Source organism: Nyctereutes procyonoides, unplaced genomic scaffold (genome assembly GCF_905146905.1).
Source record: "Nyctereutes procyonoides isolate TBG_1078 unplaced genomic scaffold, NYPRO_anot_genome, whole genome shotgun sequence".
In the NCBI taxonomy this organism is placed as follows: domain Eukaryota; kingdom Metazoa; phylum Chordata; class Mammalia; order Carnivora; family Canidae; genus Nyctereutes; species Nyctereutes procyonoides.
The window spans coordinates 38,000,524-38,018,200 of record NW_026575131.1 but is presented as its reverse complement, the minus strand read 5'-3'; the positions used below and the strand labels follow the sequence as shown (position 1 = coordinate 38,018,200).

At 44.2% G+C, this 17,677-nt stretch overlaps 1 protein-coding gene across 1 annotated transcript; it reads left to right on the top strand.

Annotated features, from left to right (window-relative positions):
- The first annotated feature begins 15,977 nt into the window (after positions 1-15,977).
- LOC129522134 (IQ domain-containing protein F5-like) lies at positions 15,978-16,747 on the top strand. Its single transcript, XM_055344288.1, has 2 exons — positions 15,978-15,989; positions 16,313-16,747. Exons 1-2 carry the CDS (start codon positions 15,978-15,980, stop codon positions 16,745-16,747), a joined length of 447 nt encoding a protein of 148 aa, XP_055200263.1.
- Positions 16,748-17,677: the final 930 nt, after the last annotated feature.

Sequence of the window (17,677 nt, the reverse complement as noted above, 5' to 3'; positions counted from 1 at the left end):
CACCGTGTTGTAGAGGCCGGGGATACAACAGTGAAAAAAGCAGGCACGATTTCTGTGCTTATGGAACAGGTATGTAGAGTGTTCGGATAGTAATGTTTGTTATGGAGAAAAGTCAGGCAGGGGAAGCAAAGCATGTGGATGGAAAGGAAGTCTCACTTTTATATGAGTGATCGGAGAGCAGGCGAGAGCAGGTGAAGTCACTTCGAGGTGAAGGAAGCAGAGAGAAAGCTCTGCAGGCATCTGGGGGGTGGAGAAGTGTCAAGACCCTGAAGCAGGAATGTGCTGGCATGTTTGAGGGATACCATAGATGCTGGTGTGGCAAAAGCAGAGTAAGGGGGAGAGATAGGAGCATGAGGTCAGAAAGATAGATTTAGGAGACGTGCTGCAGAGATGTGAAATACCTAGAGAGGTTGGTTGAGATTCTTCCAGCAATGAGGAAGGACCTTGTGAGTCAAGGGCAAAGGAAGAGCCAGGCTTTTCCCACAGACTTCTCTGCTTCCAAAGGTGACTTTTAGAATGCCCTGTCAGAGACCATCTCCTTGAAAGAGTCTGATCACAACTATAAAGCGACAACTCCTAAAGTGGTGATGATGTGGCCCACATAGCAGGAGATGGGAGGCATGCTAGGCTGGCACATGGTACATAAGGAAGACCACAGAGCCAGATTCTTGCTAAACCAAGTTGAATTAAGAAGAGAATACCTTAGGGATACCTGGATGGCTCAGTCAGTTAAGCATCCAACTCTTGATTTCGGCTTAGGTCATGATCTCAGCGTCATGAGATCGAGCCTCACATCATGCTTCACACTGGCCATGGAGCCTGCTTAAGATTCCCTCTCTCCCTCTCCCTCTGTCCACCACCCCCCTCCCCGACACACACACAAAAGAGAACACTTTAGACCCCAGGGGTCAAGGGTGGAGGGACCATTACTCTCAGCTCTTATCTGCAGAGCATCTGACAACATAACCCAGGCTGCCACCACCACCTTCGCTGACCAATAGAACCTTGAAATGAAAACTCTCAAAATCTGCCAGCATCTGCTGATTCCAGAAAGGAACAGCCTTCGTCTGAGATAACACAAAAAGATTGACTCTCTGTTCACTGATATGATTCCTTGAAGCTTCATCCTGTTTTTGTTGGACTCTTTTATACCTTTCACAGGCTGCTAATCTTGCTAATCTTTCTAGTGGTATTGGTGATAGACAATGGCATTGTTCTGGACTCTCTGCTGGCTCTGTGAGGTCGGGTGCGTGCTGTTGTCAACACCTCTGTTGCATCTGGATGAATGACATACACAGCTGGCTTGGCTCCAGATGGGGAGCCTGGCTGCAGCCAGTACTCTCAGTGGGCCTGATCACCTGATCAGGAGTCACATTATGATCACTCATCCAATGCTGCCTTGGGACAAATGAAGCTCAGGCCTCAATCTGCACAACTAATGTGGGTATCTGATGGAGTGTCCTGGACCCCTGAGAGATCTTAGTAGATACATGAAAGCCAGGAGATGGAGCTGTAGTAGAGGAATGATCTTGCCATGGCAGCTTGCACATATCCACATAGGTTGCAAAAGCAAAGTCTGAACCACAGTGGATCTGAGTCTTGGCCGGAAACCTTAGGATCCTCCTAGAACAGGAGGCTTGTGAAGAGCTGCTATCTTCCCTGGGAGGCTGTCCTGAGATAGTTCCTCTCTTCCCCTGGGTTCTGATGAGGAGTGGGGCTCTTTGCCCCATCCCCCAGCCCCTGAAATAAAGCTGCAGAATATGAAACTGCTCGGCTGCAGCCTAAATCGGGCTCTTTAGCAACAACGTGCTCTGCCATCATCTGGCCCTTTGATTTCATGTCTGCCCAGGTGTTGTGTGGGACAAGAACCACAGGGACCTGGCACTTTGGCTAATCTTGCTTTCACTATCTACCTGAGTAATAACCTGTCGGATCTAAAGTGGTGCTCTGTATCCTTACCAATATGGGACAAGTCAGGCCATGGCCTCAAGGCCTTTTCCTTTGTCATGTATGCTTGACAGATAGCTATGCAGCAGAGATGTGTTAGCTGTCTTCATTATTCTAAATCCTGTGGACTGGAAATGCTGTAAGTTAGGATGCTGACCTGGTGCCTGAAGGACTGGAATGATATAAAAGACCAGTAGGAAGCTAAGAGACAGAGTACCACTCTGTGCCGAGGTGCTGCTTGTGGGTGGCAGGTGGAGAAGACCAAGCACCTGTAGGCATGGGTAGCTGCTGGACTCCTGAGGAGGTCCACATTGACATGTGAGCTGATTTCCTGGCCTGTGTTTTCTACAGAGTTAAGTAAACCTAGGGCTTGGTTAAAGTCCATTGTGTCTTGAGTTTGATGGCTAACAGATTGATGCCAGGAGTAGGACAGATCTGAACTTTCAGACTGAGGTACAGAAAGAAGTTTTAATATATCAGCAACCACCATAATTGTAATAATGCATTAGCTCAACAATTAAAAGGCAGATTCACAGTTGGAATTAAATACATGAAATGCATCCACACAATGTTTATAATAGAGACAGCTAAAACAAAGTAACACAGAAGTTTGAAAACAAAAGGATAGATTGAAAATTTATCAGGCAAATTCTCAACAGAAGAAAGGTATTGTAACATAGAATAGAATAAATAGGACATAAAATGGAATTTAAACATTAAACGGAATAATATTGTGTTTTATACTTGGGATCAGCAAACAGTGGCCCCCTGGCCAATCCAACCCACTGCTTATTTTTATAAAAAATGTTTTATTAGAACACAGTAGCTCTCATTTGTTTACATATTGTGTGTGGCTGCTTTGGAGCTACAATGGCAGAGTTGAATAGTTGCTACAGAGATTGGATAGCTGGCAGAACACAAAATATTTACTATCTGGCTCTTTACAGAAAAACTTTGCAGCTTCTGTTTTAAACCAATGAAAGGAACGTTATTACAAGAAGCCATAATAACTGGGAATTTGTATGTATTCAACAACATAACTTCAAAACATAGAAGTAAATAAATGATAGAATTACAGAGACAAGTAGCAAATTCTACACTTATACCTATCTCAGAGATTCATGGAATTAAGAAAACCAAAAAAAAGACAATAAAATATTTGAAATATCTAATGGATATATGTGGATCTTTGTTTCCAAGCACACAAAGAATGGAAAACATTCCTGGGATCAGGGCACTGGGTGGTTCAGTCAGTTAAGTGACTGCCTTCAACTCAAGATCATGATCTCAAGGTCCTGGGGTCGAGTCCCACACTGGGCTCCCTCCTAGGGCAGAGTCTGCTTCTCCCTCTTCCTCTGTCCCTCTCCCTGCTCATTCTCTCTCTCTCTCTCTCTCTCTCTCAAATAAGTAAATAAAATCTTTAAAAAAAATTTGGGGGCCCCCTAGCTAGCTCAGCTGGTGAAATATGTGACTCCTGATCTTGGGGTTGTGAGTTCGAGCTCCACATTGGGTGTAGAGATTACTTAAAACTTTTTAAATCTTTAAAAATAAAAAAGAAAACATTCTTCTGTCCTGAAGTTTGAATCGGAAAAAGTAGAGAGAGTTGGAAAGTGTGATGGTAATGAGTGGTTATGGCCAAGGCCAAATTCTGCAGTAATCAATGTTACAAGGCAGAGAAAACAAAGAAAATAAAGATCATGAATAAATGGTAGTAGCAAGAAAAATTAGAACATAAAAAGTTACCAAACTGGAGAGTATAGCCCACAGTGAATGCCATCAATGTTCTGAGAGCCCCAGAGCTACCTTGAATTCCCTTCACATCTTCAAGATGCTCCATTTTATGACCATTTCTTTTGTTTTTTAAAAGATTTTATTTATTTATTTATTTATTTATTTATTTATTTATTTATTTAAGAGAGAGAAAGTACACAAGCAGGGGAAATGGCAGAGGGAGAAGGAGAAGAGGAGTCCTCGCTGATCAGGGAGCCCAGTGTGATGTGGGGCTCCCTCCCAGGACCACAAGATCGTGACCCAAGCCAAAGGCAGCCACTTAACCAACTGAGCCACCCAGGTGCCCCTTGTACCATTGCCTTACTTGATTCTCTAGAATATCTTCTTCCTTGTACTTGTCCCAAGGGAAGCCATGAAGGGAAACAAAGTAAAATCTCCTCGTGACCATGTCACCACAGCCAAGACCCAGTGTCATGGCAGCCATAGAGATGGGTAGGTAAAATCCAGGAGAAGCTGGTCTTCCAGGAAGGAAGTCCTGGTGGAATTTGTCCTGACGCTGGCTGGCACAGCAAATCTTGAAGTGTCTAGCTTCCTATAGAAGAAAATGGAGGCATCAGCCCTGAGATACCAAAACAAACCTACAGGTACCTAGTTTCCTGCACCATCTCAGGTGTAATAAGGACCAAGCATTTTATAAACTTTGCCACAATACCCACTTGGTTATTTTGTGTTCTTCATGTACAGTATCTAAAAAATAAAAAGGAACACTGTGTTTGTCCATAAAGTACTGAGGAGAGCTGGAGAGATATTTGCTGAGTGGCACCGAGATTTAGCTGAGAGGGACATTGTCAAGTACCACAGAAGGACATCATCAAGTACCCAAAGACAAAGGATCAGACCATGAAAAGCATGTGCAGGAGTGACTAGAAAGAAAAGAAAACTTCAGACCAATATCCATTATGAACATTGATGCAAAAGCCCTAAAAAAAATACTAGCAAACTGAATTCAGCAGTATATTTAAAGGATTGTACACACGACCAAGTAGGATTTATTCCTGAAATGCAAGGATGGTTCAGTACACAGAACTCATCAATGTAACACACAACATTAACAGAATGAAGAAAATACCCACATGATCATTTCAATTGATGCAGAGAAAGCATTTAACAAAATTCAATACCTTTTCATTGCAAAAACATTCAATAAACTAAGAATTGAAAGAAACTAAGTCATCATAATAAAAGCCATATGTGAAAAACCCACAGAGAACATCAGTAAAAGACTAAAAGTTTTTCCTCTAAGGTCAGGAACAAGATGGGATGTCGTTTTCACCACTTCTATTTCAACATAGTGTTGGCTAGAGAAATTAGGCAAGAAAGAGAAATTTAAGAAAAAGAAAAGAAAGAGAAATAAAGGAAATTTATTGTAAAGGCAAACAAAATTATCTCTGTTCACAGATGATAGGATCTTATATACAGAAAACCTTAAAGATGCCACTAAATAACTGTTGTAACTAATCAACAGATTTCAGCAAAGTAGCAGTATGCAAAGCCGCAGGATGCAAAGCCAATGATAAAAATTTATTGTATTCCTATACACTAATAATGAATATTCTGAAAAGGAAATTATTTAAAAAATTCATTTGCAACAGCATAAAAAAGAATAAAACAGGAACAAATATAACCAAGAAAATGAAAGACAACTGTTCAATGAAAACTATAAGACATTGTGAAAAATAATTATAGAAGACAAAAATAGATGGAAACACATGCCACATTCATGGACTAAAATACTTAATAATGTAAAGTTGTCAGTACCATCCAAGGTAATCTACAGATTCAATGCAATATCTATCAAAATTCCAAAAACAAGGAGGCCTCAGCAGCTCAGTAGGTTAAGCGTTTGCCTTTGGCTCAGGTTATGATCCCAGGGTCCTGGGATTGAGCCCTGCATCAGGCCCCCTGCTCAGCCGGAAATCTGCTTCTCCTTCTCCTACTGCCTGCCAATCCCCCTTGTTCATGCTCTCTTTCTTTCTCTCTCAAAATAATTTTTAAAAATATTTTTAAAAACTTCCTAAAATTTTTTTCACAGAAAAAATAGAAAAGATCCATTCTAAAATCCATATAGAATCTTCTCTCCTTTTCTCCACCATCATGGTGCAGTTGACTGTTCCTCATCATGTCTTCTCACAAGACTTTCAGGATCAGGCAATTCTTGGCCAAGAAACAAAAGCAGAATCATCCCATTTCCCCAGTGGATTTGAATGAAAAGTTGGACAAACATTTGGATAGTAAAGTCAGGTACAACTCCAAGAGGAAGCACTGGAGAAGAACCAAGCTAGGTCTATAAGGGAGCACACATATATATCTATGAGATGGCACACATATATTCATGCTGAATGAAGGTCCCGTGTAAACATCACTACTACCTGAACAATAGATGTGTTTTATTGGGGACATGATTTTTCTCTTACTATGCTTCTGCACTGGTAGGTTGGTTTGGCGATAAATATGGGAGACTTTTTGTTTGAAAAAATAAATAAAAATATAAAATAAAATACATATGGAATCTCAAAGAACTCTGAATAGCCAGGACAGTCTTGAAAAAGAACAAAGCTGAAGGACTCACACATCCTTGATTTCTGATTTCAAAAGTTACTACAATTTTTTTTAAGTTACTACAATGTTACAGTAATTAGAGCACCTTGGTACTGGCATAAAGACAGACCAATGGAATAGAACAGAGACCCCACATATACGGTCCTCACATATATGGACAAGTGATTTTTTTTCTTTAATTTTTATTTATTTATTTATTTATGATAGTCACAGAGAGAGACAGAGACACAGGCAGAGGGAGAAGCAGGCTCCATGCACCGGGAGCCCGATATGGGATTAGATCCCGGGTCTCCAGGATCGTGCCCTGGGCCAAAGGCAGGCGCTAAACCGCTGCGCCACCCAGGGATCCCCCTGGACAACTGATTTTTGACAAGGATGCCAAGACCACTCAATAGGGAAAGGGCAGTGCTTTCAAAAAATCGTGCTGGAAAGACTAGATCTCTACATGCAAAAGAAGGAAATTGGACCCTTATCTAATACCATATAAAAAACTTAATTCAAAGTGGATCAAACACCTCAGTGCAAGACCTTTCTTTCAGAAGAAAACATAGGTCAAAAGCTGCACATTGGACTTGATAGTGGTTTCTTGGATATGGCACCAAAGGCACAGGAAACAAAAGAAAAAGTAACTAATTGGACTACAATTTTGTGCATCAAAAGACACTATTGTCAGAGTAAAAAGGCACCCCACAGAATGGGAGAAAATATTTAAAGCATGTATCTGGTAAGAGATTAATATCTAGAATATGTAGAGAACTCCTAAAATTCAACAAGAAACAATCCAGTTTAAAAATGAGTGAAGAGGGGCACCTGGATGGCTCAGTCATTTAAATATCTGCCTTTGGCTCAGGTCATGATCTCAGGTTCCTGGGATAGAGCCCCTTGTCGGGCTTTCTGCTCAGCAAAGGGTCTGCTTCTTCCTCTCCCTCTACCTGAAGCTCTGCCTGTTTTATGCTTTCTCTCATTCTCTGTCAAATCAATCAATCAATCAATCAAATCAATAAGAGTGAAGGATCTGAACAAGCATTTCTCCAAAGAAGACATACAGATGGCCAATAAGTCCATGTAAAGATGCTCAACATCACTGATCATGGGGGAAGAGCAAATCAGAACTACAATGAGACACACCATAACTCTTTAGGATGGATACTATTTTTTAAAATAGCAAATAACAAATGTTGGTGAGAAGGTGGAGAAATTGGAACCCTCATACATTGTTGGTGGGAATGTAGAATGGTGCAGCCACTGAGGAAAACAGTGTGGTGGACCCTCAAAAATGAAAAATGGAACTACCATATGATCCAGCAATCCCACTTCTGGATGTATAACCATAAGAAATGAAAACAGGTCTCAATGTTTGTACACCCATGTTCATAGCAGCATTGTTCACAAGAGCTAAAATGTGGAAGCTCCCCAAGCAGCCATTGCTGGATGTATGAATAAACAGAATGTGGTATATATACACGCAATGGAACATTATTCAGCCTTTGAAAGGAAAGAAATTCTGGCGCACGCTACAGCATGGATAAGGCTTGAGAAAATTATGCTGAGTGAATTAAGCCAGTCACAAGGATGCCTGGGTGGCTCAGCGGTTAAGCGTCTGCCTTCGACTCAGGGCATGATCCCAGGATCCAGGATCGAGTCCCGCATTGGGCTCCTTGAGGGGAGCTTGCTTCTCCCTCTGCCTGTGTCTCTACCTCTCTCTCAGTGTATCTCTCATGAATAAATAAATTAATCTAAAAAAAAAGCCAGTCGCAGAAAGAAAAATACTGTATGATTCCACATACATGAGGTACCTAAGGGAGTCAAATGCATAGGACATAGAAAATTCAATGTAAAAATGAGTAAATTACTGACACCCACAATAGCATAAGCAAATCTCAAAAATGTTATGCTAAACGAAAGAAGCCAGACATGAAATCATACAGGATGATTCCATTTATAGAAAGGTAGAAAACAGGCCAAATGAACTATAGGTAAAATAATTCAGAACAGAGTTTACATCTGGGTGGGGGTGGAAGTGGTATTGCCTGCAAACAGCACAGAGACAGAAAAACTTGCCGTATCTTATTTTGAGTTGGTGGCTACCAGGGAATACAGAATTGTGAAAACTCATCAAATCCCATTAAGAAGCGCTTAACAAAACCACAAAGAATGAGTTTGTTCTCTGTGGACTGACCTGGAAGATGTAAGTAAAACAAATTCAATTGCACGATATGGTCCCTATCTAGGTACATATCCTATGTATGTGTTATAAAGGCATTATTTTCGAAAGGAGAGGATTAGAGAAATAAAAATATAAAAATTTAGCAGTCATCTTTGGTGAGGAAAGTGGAATTGGTGTGACAATAAACTCCCTCACTGTGGCGGAATCCCCTGTGTCTGGCCCATCTGCCAGGTAACCAGCTATTAGCCTTCTGGGGGAGCAGAAGTCACACAGGCCAGAAAACCCATGAAGCCTCAAGGACCAGCCAGGGCACCTGGCTTAGGCTCAAATGGCCTCAAGTACTCTCCTGTCTTCTTCCCCTGAGGACCTCAAGGTCACAGCCAGGACATCTACTCTGATACCTGTCAGCTCTCAACTCTCTCTGGCTCAGCTGAGCTTCTGAGACGCGTCTTTATTCATGGTTGGACATCTCTAATCACAGCTGAGCATCAGCCCCATGGCAGGACCTCTTTTCTGTTCCTGGACACCCCACCCAAGACTGGACATCCTCGTTATGGCTGAATGTTCCCACCCAGGGCTAGACATCCCCACCGTAGCGAGATGTTCTCCCAATGTGTAAACATCTCCCTATGGCTGCACGTGCTGCCAGTAGCTGGACATCCCCCCTTCATGGCTGGGCATCCCCCAGGCTGAATCTGCCCTTGCATGTACCAATAAAGGATCCCTGCACATTTGGCAAATTCATGGATTTGAGAAGGGACCACTTCCCGTCTTTTTTCCTTCTCCTTCCTTGGGCAAATTCTTTTTCTAGCCCCTGCCCCCAACTTCATATTAGCTTGAGTCCTCTTATTATGTTGCCAGGACTTTTTGTCTTTGCATAAAACAAACAAGTCCTAGTTTTGCTCTATAAGTTATTGGAATTTGTCTTATCACTGTTTGCCGCCTCTTCTCTTACAAAGCTGGTGCTACCTCATTTAGGTTTTTAGGCAGGCTTAGGTTGGCACTTCTGGGGTTTTATCTCAGATTAGCTTCATCTCTCTGATCACTGTCTGTCTCTCTCACACACACATATACACACACAGTTGGAGATATAGCATGGATGTTTCCTATGTTGTAATTGATCCTCATAACAGTCCCATCAATGAGTATTTCCACCATGGTGACCTGGATAAAATCCGCATTGCCACACTGCTGTCACCTGTCTTTTCCCTCCTGCGACAGTGTCCCTGCCACCGCGTTGGCAGAGCTCATCAGCCCCTTTCTTCAGCTTTCCCTCTTCTCTCCTCCATTCTGCTCCCATAACACTCTATTCTTTTGCCTCTCTCTCTTCTCACCTCCTGTCTGAATTAGGACTCTTTCGGTTGCAGATGCCAGAAAACTGACTTGATTTAAGCAAAAAAGAGACTTTACTGCTCTACTTAAAAGTTAGGGGGTGTGTTAGTTTATTTGGCTGCTAGCACACATCACCACAAACGTGGGAGCTTAAAACAATAGAAATTTGTTCTCTTGCAATTCTGTAGGCTGGGGTCTGAAATCAAGGTATCAGGAGAGGCATACGCCCCCAAGAAGCTCTAGAGAATTCCTTCCTCGCCTCTTCCAGCTTCTGCTGTGATATCTGCCTGCAGCTTTACATTGCTTTTCCTTCTGTGTCTCTTTCAAAACTTCCTCAGCCTCTCTCTGATAAGGCCTGTGTGTGATTGCATTTAGGTTTTACCCAGATAATCCGGGATAAGCTACTCCTTGCAAGACCCTTCATTTAATCCTATCTTTTATTGTATGAGGTAATAATGTTCCCAGGTTCCAGGGAATTGACATGGTTATCTTTTGGAGGCCCGTTTTTCAAGGGGCAAATGTACCTGTAGCTGCAGCTAGATTCAGGACCCCAGACAATGTTACCAGGTCCCTCCTGGTAGAATTCCTGTTATAATCTGTGTGGCCTGCAAAGCCAGCTAGGGCTTGAATGGAGAATGCCATGACGTAGGAAACCCTAGCTGATCCTCAGGCTCAGTCAACCTGATGGCCACTTAGAGAAATCTGTTACATAGAAGAGGGGACCCGAAAATAATTAATTAATTAATTAATTAATTAATTAAAAAATTAAAAAAAAAGAAGAGTGGGCCTGGGTCCAGGCCCCCTGAGGGCCCTGCTCCTGATGACAGATATGGCACATCTCCTCTCTAAAATAGACTCTAGGGTTCAGACTCACTGAGATGCGAATAGGGACTGGGAACCTGCTCTAATGCCTGTCCCCAGGGAGAATAGGACTTGGGCTTTATTCTTCAGCATCCCCTGCCCAGGCATCTCTTTCATTCAGGGTAGAACAACAGAGTCTAGCTATAGCCAGAGGCAGCTGGGAAGGCCAGGGCAGGAGCTGAGGAGCAGCAGCTGTGCCTGCTGCCTCCCTCCCCAGGAGCTGAGAGACGAAGCATTCATCCCTTCTGCTGGCCACTTCCTGGGAAAACCAGGCATGGAAGCTATAAGCTATAAAACAATATCACAGTAAATCCAGGCATATTAGAAATCATGATAAATGTGAATTTGCAGTATTCATCTATTAAAAAACAGACTTTCTGGGGATCCCTGGGTGGCGCAGCGGTTTGGCGCCTGCCTTTGGCCCAGGGCGCGATCCTGGAGACCCGGGATCGAGTCCCACGTCGGGCGCCCGGTGCATGGAGCCTGCTTCTCCCTCTGCCTGTGTCTCTGCCTCTCTCTCTCTCTCTCTGTGTGTGACTATCATAAATAAATAAAAATTTAAAAAAATAAAAATAAAAAAAAAATAAAAAACAGACTTTCTTGCTGGATCAAAAGACACTTATATCTTGTCACCCCTGCCACCGGCCTCCTGCACTGCACCTTAGGTGTTGGGGGCCCCATGAACCCCCTACTCTCCTGCCATCTGGGCCTGCTCCCCCCTCACCTTGATGGGGGCAGGGGTTGGGGTGTGAGCCATTGCAGAGTGTAGGCTCACATGGCAAATGAGCACTGAAGTCGAGAAATGAATAGGAGTGACCGGAGACCCTGAAAACAGAAACAAAGGGAGACTGAGGATATGTTTGAAAAGTTCCCCCCAGAGCAGCTTGTCTTGCTTCTGGAGCATCTCCTGCAGCAAAAGACTCTGCACTCCTGAACTCTGCAAAGCCTCAAGACGACAGACCACCTCCCCCAGTAGGATGCAGCCGTTCACCATCAGTGGTGTGAGCTCCTTGTTAAGCACAAATACACAAAAACATACAAAGATGTGAAAAGATTCTTCCAGGAGGATCAGGCCAGGGGCATATACCTCCACAGGTTGCTGATGATGAGCGAGGAGGCCAGGTAGCAGCAGGTCACCCACAGGTGCTTTGAGCTGACCAAGGAGGGGATGGGGAGGTCCTCAGCGGTGGTGATGACCCAGATGCTATTCTAAAGAGGAAAGATCACCACGAGATTTTTTTTCATGCATCTACTCCTAGCCCGGTGGGACCAGGATAGCATTGACCCTGGCCCTCCAGAGATGGGTAATGGGGCTGCTAAAGCCCAGCCCAGCAGCCCTGCCTCGGAGCTTCTCTCTCCAGAGGCTGCTTTCCCTGGGGCTCACTGACTGTCCGGTGCCTTTGCCCCACACCCTGGACTTTCCATCTCTAGATACCGAATCTGAAGCGGATCTCTTCTGTAAGGTGAAGGGGATTATTTCACATAAATGGTGAAAGCTGTCTGAGATATGTGGGGAAACCTGCTGAACATTTTGCATTGATCCCCTCAGGATATGGCTGCACTGGATATTTCTAGAATTCTGGGAAGGCACAGAGACTCCGTACACTGGGACCAGTGAACACCATTTCAGATTCTTCTCTGGGTGATTTCGGAAAGATTCTGCAGAATTATGTTGATTGATAGGTCAGTTGTTTAGATTTTTTTCCAAAACATCAATACCCTTGGTAAAAGGGCAGAGTAAGAACCCAAGATGTATTAATAATAAAACATAATGGATTACTGTTTCTGTGTTCCCGTGTGCGTCTGAATTTAATACTGTTTTAAAAAAAGAGAAAAATCATGTTACCCCAAGTATATTCTCTGCGAGCTGGTTCTGTCTCTCTCCCACCCACGGTCCTGTGGCTTTCCCCTCCTGCGCTGATGCGCTGCCTCGGGAGCCTGTGGTGCCGGCACCTTTCCCGGAGCGCACACACAGAAACCAAGCTTCCCAGCACTGTCTGGTGGGAGGATGGTGTGAAACCACAAGGCGCTGCAATCCAGAGATTGCACCACGGACTGAGCTGAGAGTGGCCTAGAGCCGGGTTCCGGGGCTGTCTGCACCGAGCTCTGCCTCTGGTCTGGGAAAGGAAGTGTGGCCTTAACACGTTCCTTCGTTAGAAGCTCTTGGCCTTCAGAATTCTTTACGGGTGACTGTTGTTCTAGAGGGTTTCCTGGGAGTTTGCTCTTTGCCGTTACCTGTGGTCTGCCCATGATTGTATGTGCTTTGTTTACCATAGTGGTACAAGAATCACATTTTGATTTTTGAGTTTGAATAAATATAAGAATGCTGGGGGAAGACGCCTGTATTTTTTTTTTAACAAAATGTGATGAAAAGTTGAAAACAAAGTGTTGCATAAAAATGTAGCAGGGGTTAAGCTTGTCAAATCACTATGTTGTACACCTGAAAAGAGTGTAACCGTGTGTGTCAACTGGACTTCAGCTTTTAAAAAAAACCACATATAATCTGGGAGAGACTTCCATTTGGGATAATAGGGTGCTAAGTAATTAGGATTAATCCTTTTGCTGATATTAACTGGAAAAGCTGATCAAAATATTTTTTTAATTTCTGCTTGAATAAAATAAAAAGTAACAATATAGTAAAAAAAAATTCTGGGCTATGATCTAAAGAAAGAAATCCAGATGCAGGCCTGGCATTTGGGGATTGTCCAACACCAATGTCTCCAGATGCTTCCATGCCTTCTCTGTTTCATGTGTCCCAACCACCTTGTCCCCCATCTTCCAGCCAACTCCTGTCTCCCCCACCCACTCACCCTGTTAACTTCCCACTAACACCCTCCAACCTTAAATAGCCTCCTTGTCTCCATATATCCCTTCTTTGTGGCTTCCTCAAGTGCTTATTAATGACATTTAATGAGTTTTTGTAATTCTGTATTCCCTGGTAACCACCACTCAAAATAAGATATAGCAAATTTCCCTTTGTGCTGTTAGTTGGCAGTACCTCTCAGACCTTATCCCGTTTATGAACTATTTTACCTATAGTTTTGTTTTGCCTATTTTCTAACTTTATATAAGTGGAATCATCCTATAATGCTTTTTGATGTGTGGTTGCTTTCATTTAGCATGTTTTTGAGGTTCACCTATGTTATTGTGGGTGTCAGTCATTTGTCCATTTTTATTACTGTGTATTAGCTCATTCAATGAATATACCACAATTTCTTTGCCTAATCACCTGTTGGTAAACATTTGATTTATTTCCAATGTGGATCTCTTTGAATGAAGTTGCTATGAACATGCATGCACAACTTTAAAAAAAAAGATTTTATTTATTTATTCATGAGAGACACAGAGAGAGAGAGGCAGAGACACAGGCAGAGGGAGAAGCACTAGGCTCCATGCAGGGAGCCTGATGCGGGACTTTATCCCAGGACCTGGGATCACGCTCTAAGCTGAAGGCAGATGCTCAACCGCTGAGTCACCCAGGCGTCCCAACATGCACAACTTTTTTGCCGTCATGTGTTTTCATTTCTCTTATGTAAATATCTAGGCATAGAACTGCTGAGTTATAGGGTGAATATATGCTGAACTTCATTAGGAACTGCCAAACCACTTTCCAAAGTGTTTGTTTCTTACTTTCTGACCAGCAGTGTTAGAAGAGATCCAGCTGTTGTATGTCTTTGCCAATATTTGGTGTTGTCAGTATTTTTTATGTCAGACATTCTCTAAGGTGTCCAGGGGTATCGTATTGTGGTTCTGATTTTCCTTTCCCTCATGACTGATGATGTTGGGGATCTCTTCCTGTGCTTCCTAGGCATTCATAAATCTTTAGTGAAGACCTTATTTAAGATTTTGTTGCAAACTCATTCTTTCTAATCAGTATTTGTTTCCATTATTTGAAAAGAAATGCATCTAATTGAATTTCTATTAATAAATGTTTAAATTGACTCAAATTTATGTTTTTATCAACCAACCTGAAAGGACTGTTTCTATACACTTTTGTGTCCATGGGCAGTATTTTCAGCATACTACCTTTTAAGCCAAATTGTGAGGAAAAGAGTGGACAAGGACTTCTGCATTTCACCAAAAAGAACTCAACTGTCTGGAAGCATCCTGGTGCCTGAGTCACAGGTGCCCTTATGACATCATAGCCCTGTCTCCTCCTCCTCTCTTCCTGCCAGCCCACGGCTGGGAGAGTACAGACCTGGGAGCAATGGAACCATTGAGCTCCTAACCATGGGGAATTTGGGGAATTACAGACCTGAGGGGATTTGAACCACCTATATCCAACTCATGGGCATTCGGTGTTGTGTAAGAGAGCCACCCACAGTTGCAGGCAGGGGAAGGTGGATTTACAAAGTTAACTCAGGATATGGGTTCTACATCTAGGGATTCAGGGCCAGGCAGGAAGTGGAGTATGTGGTGGACTTGGCACACAGCTGTATAAAGAACGCCTACTGATTCCTTTCCCCTCTAAACTCTGATTACAGAAAGATGGCCAGTTTTGTGAAATCGTAATAGAAGAGATTGATGAAACCACATTGCTGAAAGAGAAAGAGAAGAGAAAGAAAAAGAAAACAGAGCCTCCATCCACACCTCCAACTCCAACTCCACCCCCTCCGCCTAGGGTAGGTTAATGGAGGCCCTCAGGTTGAGGGGGACTCTTATTCACAACATCTCTGACTCTGGGCCCCATAGCATGGCATGATCCTGGAATCTGGCATCTGAACCAGGTTCCATTTGTGAGCAAAATTAGTGCTATAAATGATTCCTCAGGAACAATAAGCATAAACCAAGAATGTCCCAGGCCAAACAAGATGAATGGTTGCCCTATCCAGACTGGCTGGAATGAATAGGGATCCAACTCATCCTTGGTTCTCCTCTCCTCCTAGTTCCTTCTTGGTCAGAGAAAGGTGGGTGACTGAGGCACAGAGACTTGGTTGTAGGGAGGGGAACCCCTGGCAAGTGGGAATCAGACCATGCTAAGCTAGGGAGTGGAGCGGTGAGGCTGTGTTTGGGGAAGGCATTGCCATGGACAGGGAAAACTGAGTATAGAAGTGTGTGTGTGTGTGTGTGTGTGTGTGTGTGTGTGTGTGTGAGTGCATGTGTGCATATGCATGCTAACTGAAGTTTAAGATGTGAGAATCAAAAGAAGTGAAAATGAGAAGTAAATGAGGACTCCATACTGCGTGGAGCAGGGAAACTTCTAATACTGTGACTTGACGGAAGGACACAGCAGGTTGTGGGGTTGAGCGGGAGTCAAGCAGGAAAGGCAAACAAAGGATGCCACTTCTCCAGCCTCCGGGAGGGGTGGAAGGGAAGGAATATGCAAGCCCAGGTAGGTGGCCAGGCCCAGGTGGAACATGGTACACGGTGAGCTTGTTCCAGACAGGCCACCCAGGTCCATGTAATGGTGTGATAGCTAGTGCCAGAATGCTCCATTTTATAGATGAGGACCCTGAGATGCAGGGGACAATGTGACGCGACCAGGTCCATTAAGCAGAGAGGGGCAGGGGTAGGACACCTATCTGGTCTACTGGCTCCCCGCCCAGTGCTCCTGACCTTCTGAGGAAGCTCTTCTTGGCCTGCCCTGGAGCTGAGGTGGGTGCGGAACATTCCGTGAGAATCGCTTCTTTATCTTTGTAACCTCTCTCCCCAAAGAAAAAGAAGCTCCCTGACCGAGAGCAGAAAGCCATAAAGATCCAGGCCTGGTGGCGGGGCACTCTGGTGCGCAGGACATTACTGCACGCAGCACTCAGAGCATGTATGATTCAGCACTGGTGGAAGGTGATGCTGGCAAAGCTGCTGGAGAAGAGAAAACGAGCAGCCCTAGAGTTTTATGCACAGCAAGAATGGGCAGTGGTCAAGCTGCAGTCCTTGGTCCGCATGTGGCTCACTCGCCAGCAATACTGCCGGTTGCTCCACGCGGTCCGCATCATCCAGGTGTATTGGCGCTGGCATAATTGCCACACCCGTGGCTTTTTCCATGGCAGCTATGACCTCACGGCAACCCATCTGGGACTTGAACTTGAGATTTTTTTGGGGTCACAGATATGTCGGATTACAGACTGCATCCCCTTCCCAATAAAGAACTGATCAGGTCTGCTCCCAACTCTGTGTCACCTGATCTCTGTCGGTCGAGCTTCAGGAGGTACTCGTGTCAGCAAAGGGGCAGGGAAAATGATGGCAGATACTGGGCATGGAACAGTCAGCTCTGAGGAAGTGGCAGGGGTTGTGTGGGGTCCCTTCTGGAGAAGGATTCTGAGCACCCCGGGCTGGATGAGCAGAGCCTGCAAATGATTAGCAATGACTGCCACGGGCAGGAGAGTTGGGGTTGCAGGGCGGCCAACTCCGCCAACTCCAGGGAGACTCTTTCACAGTGTGGTCTCTGGAAATGGGGCCCCCGTAGTTCTGCAACATGGAGGTTGTGTCACCTGATGCTCTTAATTCTTCAGGGTCTTCTCACTAAATATAGAACAATTCCAAAAGCCCTCCTGTGGACTCCTAATCCTGCATGGTCTGGCCCTGGCCATGTCACCCTCTCCATGTCCCTCCTGGACAGCCTGCTCTTCAAATCTCCCCCACACATTCCCATCTCAGCACTTTGTACTCACTGTCTCCTCCCCTTAGGTAGCCTTTCCAGATGGAGCTCCCCCTCCACTCACGTGTGTCTCTGCTCCATGCTCTCTCCTCGGGGAGACCTTCTTTGACCACCTCATGGAAATGGCTTCCCCACCTCCTACTGTATGTTCCGGTACCTGACTCTGCTTTCCTGTCTTCAAAGTCTCCATCAAGCTTCTCAAGCTTCTCTTACCTCATGTTCTATTTTCTGTTGCCCCCATTAGAGGGTGAGCTCCAGGAGAGCAAGGACTCTGGGTTCAATGCTGTTCCCAGAACCTACGTTGGTAGGTTCTCTCTGCTTCTCCCTCTCTCTCCCTTTCCAATATGTTATTGTATATATATTTTAGGGTCTGTGTATTATGCTATTATGTCATCTTTAAAAATATCCCTTTCTGCATTGGGAGA